This window comes from Beta vulgaris, chromosome 1 (genome assembly GCF_026745355.1).
Source record: "Beta vulgaris subsp. vulgaris cultivar EL10 chromosome 1, EL10.2, whole genome shotgun sequence".
NCBI lineage: Eukaryota > Viridiplantae > Streptophyta > Magnoliopsida > Caryophyllales > Amaranthaceae > Beta > Beta vulgaris.
In genome coordinates, this window is record NC_079202.1 from 54,869,017 (window position 1) to 54,880,886 (window position 11,870).

Genomic DNA, 11,870 nt, shown 5'->3' on the forward strand with positions numbered 1-11,870 from the left:
GTTAGTGGAAAATAAAAAGGTTCTTTTTGAAAGGAGGAATTTAACTAATATTAAAAGTTAATAATTTATATTTCTTTATTTTAAAACAAAATAATTTATTAGCATATATTTAACTAAGTTATTACCACCTTCGTTTTTTAGTTCTACCATTTTGACAAAGCAAATAGTAAGAGATAATAATAACTAAAACTTTAATATCCATAAGAAAACAGGCCACAATATACCAGCTTTAAAGATCACAACATTCAAACACCCAATGTCCCAATCTCAACGATTAGAAAATAAAATCTCGACCATTGAGATCCCACTTGATTCTCGTACTAGTAAAACTTTGCTTTGCCTTGTAATTGTAGATCTCCTAAAAAAAAGCTATTGACTCTCTCTTTTCTGTTTCTTTCTTATTGTAATTTTTGGTTGTCCTTACTTCCACAAAACATCACTCTCTAACAAACAAACAACCAACCAACCAACCATCTTTCTTCTTCTTTCTCTCTCCTCATGGTTGTTCCCGCCAATCTCTGCTCTCTCAGAAAACACTCTGTTTCTTCTCTTTTTTTTCCTCTCTTCTTTCTCTCTCCTCACTTCTTCACTCTCTAAGGTAATTTCTTCACTCACTTTATGTTATTTTGTTTCATCAACCCTAATTAATTTACTTGTTAAATTTTCGATTTTGATGAATTAATTGATAAATTAGTTATAATCTTTATGTGGGTATTTCTTCAATTGATTGAAATTATGTTTGTTTGTTTGAATTGAAAGGGAAAATCAGATTTATGTCCCAAAATCAAACAAGGGTTGAAAAGAAGGAGAAATATTATAGAAAAACAGGGGGTGTAAAACCAAACAACACCTTGTCTGATTACCAATACAAGAATATTTCTGCCACTGGCAGAGGCGACTCCTCCGCCCTTTCTCTCTCCTCCAATCGCAGGTTGTTACACACACCTCACTTTTCTTTTCTTTTTTGTTTTATAAATTTAGTACATTTTGTGTTTTTATGATTAGGGTTTCTGCTGTGATTATGTCAAGTTTTTTAATTTACTTGTTTTCGGTGCGAATGGCAGATGAGGAAATGGAGGAGGGAACTTTTTCTTAATTTGTGTTTTATGTGAATTTCAATATATGTTAATAGTGTAATTTCACTCCTAAAGATCCTAAATATACCCTAAAAACTTGCTTTTATTAGCTAAGAGTGTGTTTGGATAGGGGAATTTGGTGGGGGATCGAAAGCGAGATATTCAATTTTTCCTTGATTGTATATAGAGTGGAGAAGGGAGAGGAATGGAATTGGAAAGATTTATTTTCTTCAGCTAATTTATACATCATCCTTTTAATGTTGGAATGATTGGGAAGGAAAAGTGCAAGTGCACTCTTGCTATCCTTCCCTATAGTGGTGGATGGATCTTGGACGAGAAACTTAAGAGGGCCAAGTTTTGAGCCTAAACATTATAATAATAGTTGAATCTTTAACATTACGCTCGATTTTTTAAATATTTGATACAACATAAGCATTATATCCAGTATGCCAAAAAAAATTATCGAGGGCCGAGCCCCTACCATCCCCGACTAAGATCCTCCCTTGTTTCACTAATCCGGCTCTTACCTTTCCCTTCATGATGGATATCCAAACAAAGTGAAATATCATCTATAATGTATTACTCTTGTACCGTTTATGTCGTATACTGGCTTGTTGCTTGTTGTAATTTGTGTGCATTTGGACCTTCTCTGCCATCCTTAGTCCAAGGATTCACAGTCTGCATTAAAATTTAGTTGGTTGATATCTTGGCGGTTTCTGTTTGATTGATTTCTCTCCTTTTTGGGATGCTCTTTTGATGATTTAGTTTCAAGAAGTCGAACAATGCACAAGGTGGGCAATCAAGGGGAGAACTCGGTTCTGTAAATACAACATCAGACACTAATTCTCTTGCTGCTGGTGTTTATCCTGTCAAGAATGGCAATCATGTGCAGCCTAAATTACGTGGTAGTTTCCCTTATCAATGAATGGGATATCTCGGCTTATATTTGTTTTCCTCTTCTTCTTTTAAGTATTTTTCATTTATTGTTAAATTACATGTTTCAAAGACATTGATAGTTATTAAAACAACCCTTGGTCTTTTAGATGGACCAGCTGCATCTTCTACTACCAAGACAACAAATAGTTCAATACACAAGAGCAGCCAACCTGTTCCAAAAGCTCTGTCTTCTCAATCGTCCTCCATGAATTTAGACTCCACCTCGCCTTCAACTCCTCCAAAAGGTATTTTCTTATGCCTTCAAATTGTGTCAAATGATCATGGTGGGTTTTAGTTTGTCAGACAGTGTAATAACCTGAAAGTCTTCATTATATTGTAAGATATTTTTATACATTCTTTTCATTGTTTTGAACTCCTCCTTCGTCAGGAGAGGCGGTCAAGGGATTTCCTCTTCAGTTTGGATCCATAAGCCCTGGCTTTGTGGATGGCAAGCAGGTATGTCACTGCTTTTCAGAACTGCCCAAAATTCACGTACTATATGCTACTTTTCAAACTTAAAGCCAAATCCATTTGGTATTTTCTAATGTCAGCTCCTTTTTTATGTTTCATTTAGGTGCCAGCGCGAACAAGCTCAGCTCCACCAGATTTAGATGAGCAAAAGCATGATCAGGTTTGTCACCCATGTCTTTCCTCATTGTTAAACAAATTATCTGTAAAAGAAAATTTAAGAGGTGGTCTAAAACCTAAATGCAGTATACCTAAATAACTAATGCATAAGATGAATTCAAATTCTTAGTGCTTGTTTGGCTGACACAATAACACATGAGAAGTATGAGCTCCTAAGAAGTGGAAAAAATGTCATGTCATTTGGAAAAACTGGCCAGCAAAGCCATGCAAAGGGAAACTGAGTCTCCTCCACAGTAAGTTACATTGTCTCCTATACAACATTTGCACACAAAAAGAGTCCTGTATATTTATACTTTTTTTGTCGACTAAAACAACGCACTAAAAAAATGAAAACCTAACTCACTGTTGTAGGAATAATGGTCAGACTTAGCACGTTTAAGAAACCCTTTAAATCCCTAGGTTCCCACTACTGGACGAGTATGGTCTTATAAAGGTTGGCATAAGACTTGCCCACAAAGTCTAAGGTCAACACTAGAAAATAAAGAACCTAAGAAAATTAGATAGGTGCAGAGAAATGCTACTACTAATCTATGGAAGGAAATTAACAATTAAAACTTAGATTGTTGAAAACAGATAATTGATCGAAAAGAAATGATTGTTATTCAAAGTACTATAAAATGACAAGTAAACATTGACTCGAAGAGCCAAACATATGTGTTATCAATTAAACTGCACACCTAAGTTAATATATAACAAGATCAATGTATCTCGTCAAAAAAAAAAAAAAAACAAGATCAATGTAACTAATGCAATATAATTGTATGCACTAAGCTAGAAAAGCAAAACAACTAGAAGTAATATAACTAATGCAAGAGCAATGTAACTAATACAATAGATATAAAGCTGAATAGATGCACGTAGGAATTGTCACTTGGACCACTTTCAAATGTGAAGTGTCCCTATATAATTAAGGAAACTAAGGCTATATTTCTGCTATGAATCAACATAGCTTGGACACATTAATGGCAGAAATTAAGGAAGAAGATGAGTATATGATTGAAAAGCTGAAATTACAGCAATATAAAATGATAGTTACAAGCTTTCGAGAGGCTTGTTCTCTCCCATTGAACTTTAAAAGCTCACCCAATTTTTCCTTAACAATTTTCAACATACCCTTCTCTCTCTAATTAACCCTATATATAGAGTAACTTTCTTAGCATAACTCCCTAGCTTATTCCCTAAGCTACTCATTAAGATAACACCTAAATTACCCTTCCCCTAAAATATCAGTTCGTAGCAATTTCCTTTAATATATGATCAACTTGTACCCTAAAAAGATTTAAATCATATATGCTGATTTGAAAATAAACTAGTTGCTACTTGAGTTACTTAATTTAGACCGGGCTAAACAAATAGTTAGCTACAAATTTCAATCATACACATTGTTATTGTGCATAAACCATACATATCAATAGAATTGGTAAGAAAATACAAGCATGATGCAAATACTGCTACATCCCATTCTCAATAAACCAAATAGGTAAGGAGTGACCATTGCATATAGGTTTGTGTAAGAAAATGATAGAGAGCGATGTACGGATGTAGAATTTGAGTAAGATAAAGGTAGAGCGTGAGGATTGTATGTGGGGTTTGAGTTAGAAATGGAGGGATTGTTGCATGTGGGTTTATGTGGGTAGAAAAGTTTCCCAAACTGACAATGAAAATAAAAGTTGGTAGAACATATAGTAACCAAAAAAAGGAAAGTGGGTAAAAAGAGAGGACGGAGGAACTATTAAATACTCAATATTGTAAGTTATAACTAAACCAACTGAATTTCGTAGATATAAAAATACATGGCTAATAACATCATTTTGAAATACAAGATAACTAAGAAAGTATAAGATTCAGAGAGTCAAGAATGAAGAGATGAAATTCATGTAATCATGCTGAAGACCCCCCTTGGAAGGCTAGTTTTGAGCTTCTTGATATAGCTGGATCAAAATATGATGTTCATTCTTGCATACGAGTGGTTTGCAGCAATTATCTTTCTTCCTGAAGAAGATTGGAGTTATTGTGTAATAAATACGCCGATTTGTTCTGATGATTCTTTTTATTTTTAAGCAAGAAAATCGCTGTCAGAATCTTTAGTAATGCAGTGTTCCTATCAGTACAAAGACATATAAATGAGCACAATTGTACATTACAACTTATATTAGAAGTCAAGTATAAAATATTAAAATCTTATAAAAGAATTCGACTGTGTATTGAAATGACCATTACAAGTTTACAACATCTGAGTTGTGTTGTTTGGTGGCTTAGTTTTATACTGTTATGATGATTATACAAAGGTCATAATTTTGAAACATTTCATATTATGTGATTATATACTTCTATATTGCTAAATATATTTACGGCTCTCTGTTCTTCTTGTCTGTGCAGATGCGGCATGCTGCTGCAAGGGAGGCGCCTGCTATTCCAGTAACATCTGGTCCTAAGCAGCACGTGCCTGAAAAGCATGTATCATCTGAGCAACCAGCTGGTCAAGAAACTCATATTGTTTCAAAGGCCACAAGAGATGTGCAAATGATGCCTGTACCTCCTCTATTTCAATCAATGCAATCTCAGAAGCCTGTAGGCCTTCCTATGACAAGGATGCCTATGCCCTTGCCATATCAACAACATCAATCATTTGTCCCTATACAGTTTGGTGGTCCTAATCCACAAATCCAGACTAAAGGAACACTGAATAATTCAATCCATATGCCAATGCAGATTCCACTAAATGTAGGAAATGGACAGCAGCAGGTCCTTTTGCCTGGTCTTCAACATCATCTTATGCAGAATCAGGGAATTATCCATCAAGGCCAGAGCTTCGGGTTCAACCCTCGGTTGGGAACCCAGCTTCCTCATCTGCCAAGAAATATAGGAATGACATTGTCACCTCAGTTTAATCTGCTGCAGCCTGGAAATGTTGGAAACACTCGTAAAACAGTAAAGATAACTCACCCAGAGACGCACGAGGAATTGAGACTAGATAAAAGAGATGGTGGTTCACCTGGATCAAGATTACATCATATGGCTTCTCCACCATCTCAACCTGTGCCTTCTTTTACAGCTATGGGTCCTAGAGGCTACTATTCCAGTTCCTACACTTCAGCCTCTCCATTGTTTCCAGTGCCAAATTTTCTTCCTCTAACAAGCATTCGAGTAACTGCTAGCTCTCAGGCTCCTAGGTTCAACTACCCCATCAGTCAAGCAACACCAACTAAGCTATCTGTGAATCAAGCTGCTTCTAATTCTTTTTCCAATGGGAAGCATACAACTTTAGTGCATGAGGTTCTGGAGTCATCAGAGGATGTGACTGGGACTGTTCACGATGTGTTGCCTTCTGTACATTCAATTTCACCAACAGTGACTGTTGAAGCAGCTGTCGACTCTGCAGCAGAGAGGGGTACAGACTCTAATGCAATTGAAAAGGCCGAGTCACAGAAGGTAGTTAGGTCACCTGTGGACCCTGGTGTTGTTAGAAAGAATATCAAAGCAAATGCAGATGAGTCTTCACCGCAATCAGAATCTGATTCAGAGTGCTTGGAAAAATCTATTATATATGCTCCAACCAATACAGATGCTATCAAGAAGGAAATTGTAATGGATGTACAGAAGCATTTATGGAAGAAGAAACATGTCCAACCATCACCACAGGTTATTTTTCTCGGTAGAATAGATTGTTGAAGTAGTTTAGGGTGCGTTAGTTTATGGACACTGATTTTGCATTGTATCTACAGGTTGGTGTACAGACTGACGCAAGTGCATTTTTGGATCATGGCAATTCTTGTAAAGTTGCTGCTCCACAATATGCAGAACCTGATATTTCTAATTTTTCATTAGTGCATGGGAAGGGTGACTTTCCGTGGAAGGAGTCACCTGTGAGGAAAGATGCAGGATCAACTGATGCTGTAGCTGTTGATATTGGTGCTGAAAAGCATTCAGATAAGATTCGACATGCTACGCAAAATAGTCATGTTTTGCAAGCTACTAAGCAACAAGGGGAAAAGGAAGTTGCAAGGCTGCAACCAGATAGTGCTTTGAAGGCCTCCGAGTCTGTCAAAAGGACTGAACAATGTGATGAGTTGAAGAAATTCAATCATGAGGCAGCTGGTTTTGAAGCTTATCAGGGGGAGAGTGAACCTTCCCCTTTTATAAATGAAGGTGACCAGGCAGCCTTGCAAAGTTCTCCACCTGAGAATTTGTCCAAATCTATGTCAGATAACGAGGCAGCTCCTGCAAATCTTTCTGAAGCGAACCTAAAGCAGGAAGTGGAAGTCAGAGAGAAAACAAGACCAACTTCTTGGGGTACTGTATCTGGGTCAAACAAAAACCCTGTTGACTCAAATAAGATAAAGAATAATAGGGGGAAGAAAAAGTGGAAAGAAATGCTTCCTAAAGCAGATGGTCTCGGGACAACTGCTGATCAGGACATGGCCAATAAGAGTCCTCAGGAGAAGAAAGAAACTGTTGATGGAGAAGGTGCTTCTAGGATCAGTACTGGGAAGGAAAATAGTTCGAGGAAGGAGCACAGTAAACTGAAGCTTGAAGATTGGGAAGATGCTGCTGATGTGTCGGGATCAAAGTTGGCATCCTCAGTTCAAGGACAACATGGAGGCTCACATCATGACAAAGGAGCTTTGGTGAAAAAGTATTCCAGGGATTTCCTCCTCACATTTTCAGAGCAATGTACTGATCTTCCAAAGGGTGTTCAGATTATGCCTGACATCTCTGATACATCATTGCATTTCAATGCCAATGTTTCTCATGACTATGCTAGTTCAAGAAGATATATTGATAGGGCTTCTGGAGCTTCCCGAAATGATCGGCGTGTGAATGGGACGATGGATCTTGGTAGGTGGAATAAACCAGGTTCTCATTTTTTAGTCCAGGATCCAGGGATAGATCTTGTCTACAGTAGCAATATGATGGGATTTCAGTCTGGTCCAGGGCTTAATTATGGTTTTCCCAGAAACACACGTGGACAAGGACCTATTCAGCACTCTGGTGGGATCCTGTCTGGTCCTATGCATTCAATGGTTTTCCAGGGAATACAACAAACTAATTCTGGGGCTGACCGTTGGCAACGAGCCACAAGTTTCAACAAGGGTTTGATGGCTGCTCCTGAGACTCCTTCACAGGTGATGCATAGAGCTGAGAATAAGTATGAAGTGGGTAAAGTTAGCGACGAGGAACAGGCAAAACAGAGGACGCTAAAGGCTATTTTAAATAAGCTTACACCACAAAATTTTGAGAAACTGTTTGAGCAAGTTAAAGAAGTTAATATTGACAATGCAGTGACTCTAACTGGAGTTATATCTCAGATTTTTGACAAGGCTCTGACGGAACCAACATTCTGTGAAATGTATGCCAATTTCTGCTCTCATCTGGCTTCCGAATTACCAGACCTTAGTGTAGATAATGAAAAGATCACCTTCAAGCGACTGCTACTTAACAAGTGTCAGGAGGAATTTGAGAGGGGAGAACGAGAGGAAGAAGAAGCCAATATGGATCTTGGTGAGGGCGAGATTAAACAAACTGAAGAGGAGAGAGAAGGGAAGAGGTTAAGAGCAAGAAGACGTATGTTGGGTAACATTAGATTGATCGGAGAGCTGTACAAGAAGAGGATGTTAACTGAGAGAATAATGCACGAGTGCATAAAGAAGTTGTTGGGTCAATATCAAAATGCTGATGAAGAAAATATTGAAGCATTGTGCAAGTTGATGAGCACAATTGGCGACATGATCGATCATCCTAAAGCTAAGGAGCATATGGACGCATATTTTGACATTATGGGGCAGTTATCTACCAATATGAGGTTGTCTTCAAGAGTGAGGTTCATGTTGAAGGATGCCACTGATCTTAGAAAGAACAATTGGCAACAAAGAAGGAAAGTTGAGGGGCCTAAAAAGATTGAGGAAGTGCACAGAGATGCTGCTCAAGAAAGGCTTGGACAAGTTGGTAGGCTAGGTCGTGGGTCCAGCATGAATTCTGCAATGAGAAGAGGCCAACCTGTAGAATATGATCCAAGGGGCTCCATGTTACCTTCTTCAGCTGGTCATGGCTTTAGAGGTGTTAGTGCTCAGGTTCGTGGGTATGGTGGGCAGGATGCACGAATGGATGATAGGAGTATTTTCGAGAATAAAATCCTTTCAGTTCCTTTGCCGCAACGCTCTTCTGGTGATGATCCTATAACACTTGGACCTCAAGGTGGTCTTGCCAGGGGTATGTCATGTAGAGGAGAACCATCTGCCTCAATTTCCCCTTCCGCTGATACTTCATATCATGTTAATTCTAGAAGAATGGTGAGCGGTTCCAATAATGGTTCCAGTACTGCATCAGATCATGTAGCTTATAGCTCAGGGGAAGATCACTTTAGACATGCCTCAGAGAGGATTGAAGCACCAGTTGCTTCTGACCAATCCTGTGGCTTAGAACTCGATTCAATTTACACAAACAAGGATGCCGGTAATTCAGATAAAAGTATGGACAAGTCTACGCTGACTTCATCACTAGTGTCACGAGCTATTACAACTCCAGTTGATAGCATTGCCTTAGAAGAAATGTGGCCTGAAGAACGCTTGAGAGACAAATCTATGGCAGCAATAAAGGAGTATTATAGGTAAGAAATGTACTGTGTGATCTTTTTAAGTTACACATTACTGAATCTTTTCTTTGCTTTATCTGCTACTCTAGTCCTCATACAGACAGTGACAGTCATTCTTGCTTTTGTCTGGTTCATGAAAAGAGTTGTTGCTTTCCGAGCTTTCATGCTACTTCATATCCCTGTTGTAAATCGTTCTCTTGCTAATTTTTCAATGAACGTCCCCTTCTATCTGTACAATTCTTTCTTTTTAATAATAAAAATTTGGCTTGAAGAGAATGTACAATCTGCTGTCACCTGTATATAGAAGGATCCATACAAGTTCATCTAATAGTCAATATCAACGATGTCAAACTGCACACTGAAGATTTACGTAAGCTGTGGCTATAGGAACCAACTAATGGCTAGAAAAGCCTCCATGCAGAAAGGGTTAGATCAGATCTAACCCCGGGATTTTTTTGGAAGCATCCTTTACCTAAACTGGTTTTAGTGTTTTTTGTTTGATTGTGTAGAAGTTCAAACTCTATGTCCTTTCATTGTCAAAAATGGTAATTGTTCTGATGACTATTTGTCATTCTTTTTAACCCTGAAAAATACTAGCCACATGAATATGGAAGATACTTGAGAGAAGGAAGAGAGAGCATGAAGAGAAATGGAGCTGTTGGAAGAGGATAGATTTTTGTAACTAGAATAATAGTTTTGCAGGACTGGGAGAGTAAGGAGCAGTCAAACAGTTTAGTTATATGTCCCAATTTATATCTCAGCTTGTGTCCCGCCTTATTAATCTGAACTCTGAAGTATTGTCAACTTATAATCAAACATTTAATGTTGCGAATCTTCCATAGAAACAGGACATAAGTCGCGGAATGGGATAGAGTAGTCCTTTTATCTTTAAGAGTCATTGAGGATTCTTAAAATCCAAGATCTGATGTTCAAAAGAACTTAAGGTTTTGGCTTTGTTGAAAAAGTGAAAATTTCCATGATCTTTAATTGTCTAATCTTAGTTGATGTTTTACTTGTTTCTAGTGCAAACGATGAGAAGGAAGTTGCATTATGCCTCAAAGATTTGAATGCTCCGAAATTGTACCCTACACTTATATCTAGTTGGGTTACTGATGCTTTTGAGAGGAAAGACTTGGAGCGGGATATGTTGGCAAAACTTCTCATCAACCTCACGAAGCCTCAGGATAGCATTTTCAGTCCACAACAACTCATTGAAGGGTATGAGTTTCTTAGCTTGTGCAACATTTCTTTACCTTTTTATCTATACTACTTTTGGCGGTGGGATGGAAGGCTATTAGGAAGTGTTTGGTTGGTCGGAAAATAATTTCTTGGAAAAGTGATTTTTATATTTTCCTTTGTATTGTTTGTAAAGGGCGGATAACATTTTCCTTCTAAAAGGAAGGAATGCCACTATATCTACCCTATTCCTTCAAGTTTCCCTTCTATTTCTATTTTAATCTTTCACTCTAGGAAAACCAGTTTAGTTTAATAGTGTGTTTTCTCCTAAAATATTCCGCATTGAAAATGTTGTTCGTCCAACCAAACAGAGTCCTAGGGCATTATGGTTTCTTTTTAATCACAATGTTATTTATGTATTGCCAGGATCGAATCTGTGTTGAAAAACTTGGAGGATACAGTGACTGATGCCCCAAAAGCACCGGAATTTCTTGGTCAGGTACTTGGTAAAGTTGTCTTAGAAAATGTATTGTCCTTCAAGGAATTGGGTGAATTGATACAAAAAGGTGGGGAGGAACCAGGTCGTCTTCTACATATTGGGTTGGCAGCTGATGTTCTTGGGAATATCTTGGAGATGATAAAGTTGGAGAAAGGAGAATCAACATTGAATGAGATTCGAACAAGCTCCAATCTTCGGTTTGAGGATTTTCGACCTCCATATCCTCTTAAATCCAAGAAACTAGAGATGTTTATTATGTAAGCGATGATGATGATTCATTAAGCTTAAGTTTTCACCACGGATGTCTTGGCCTAGTGGTTAAGATTGAGGTACGTGAACGATAGATCACATTTTTGAATCCTCCCTCCCCTTCTTTGTACGTTGTACTGCATTCGTGGATCATATGGATAAAAAAATTAAGCTTAAGTTTCCATGACATTGATAGCTTGCGTGTGAAAGATAAAGATGATCTTTTTATCCAACATTTTATGAACGGTTTAGCATATTTCCTCAAGTATATTTTTTCCAATATTATAAGAAGCTTATATCTGGAAAATATGAAGTATATTGAGATGAATTCTACTAGATTACATCCTTCACATAAAAATAATACAAGATCGATGGTCAAGATGGATTATGTGAATAGTGTCGAAAGTAAATATGGCCCGAAACAAAAGAAATACTTCTTGGTCTTGGCAATTGGATTTGGTGATGTGAAATAAATGATTTGGATATTGTTTATTACTAGCAGATATTTTTTATTAGGTTTTGACACTTTTTGTTTGCTTCTTCCATTTTGCAAACCAAAGTTGATTTAGTGTTGAAAGAGATGAATACATATGTAAAGCCAATTTTCCAGAGTTAGTTCCATTTTTATTACATGAAAATTTTCAATTAGTGCTGGATGAATCTCTTGTACTTAGTGCATTCTTGTATCCATCAG

The 11,870-nt window shown here is 37.5% G+C and overlaps 1 protein-coding gene across 3 annotated transcripts; it reads left to right on the forward strand.

Annotated features, from left to right (window-relative positions):
* Window positions 1–270: 270 nt before the first annotated feature.
* LOC104905238 (eukaryotic translation initiation factor 4G) lies at window positions 271–11,444 on the forward strand. 3 transcript variants are annotated; one of them, XM_010693703.4, is made up of 10 exons: window positions 271–598; window positions 760–931; window positions 1,842–1,981; window positions 2,120–2,257; window positions 2,401–2,468; window positions 2,587–2,643; window positions 5,040–6,302; window positions 6,386–9,267; window positions 10,276–10,470; window positions 10,855–11,444. In XM_010693703.4, exons 2-10 carry the CDS (start codon window positions 774–776, stop codon window positions 11,186–11,188), a joined length of 5,235 nt encoding a protein of 1,744 aa, XP_010692005.2. In that variant the 5' UTR covers window positions 271–598; window positions 760–773; the 3' UTR covers window positions 11,189–11,444. The 3 variants fall into 3 exon arrangements, with proteins under 3 accessions (XP_010692005.2, XP_057250775.1, XP_048496024.1); XM_057394792.1 differs by having other exon boundaries at window positions 770–931; XM_048640067.2 differs by lacking the exons at window positions 271–598; window positions 760–931; window positions 1,842–1,981; ... (1 more) ...; window positions 2,401–2,468; window positions 2,587–2,643 and adding an exon at window positions 2,744–2,893.
* The last annotated feature ends 426 nt before the right edge of the window (window positions 11,445–11,870 follow it).

Bases quoted from the DNA above. Each gene is read 5' to 3' on its own strand.
- LOC104905238 (XM_010693703.4), top strand. From the start codon at position 774: ATGTCCCAAAATCAAACAAGGGTTGAAAAGAAGGAGAAATATTATAGA. The intron at 2,469-2,586 runs GTATGTCACTGC...TGTTTCATTTAG, and splicing joins GCTTTGTGGATGGCAAGCAG to GTGCCAGCGCGAACAAGCTC. The intron at 6,303-6,385 runs GTTATTTTTCTC...TTGTATCTACAG, and splicing joins ATGTCCAACCATCACCACAG to GTTGGTGTACAGACTGACGC.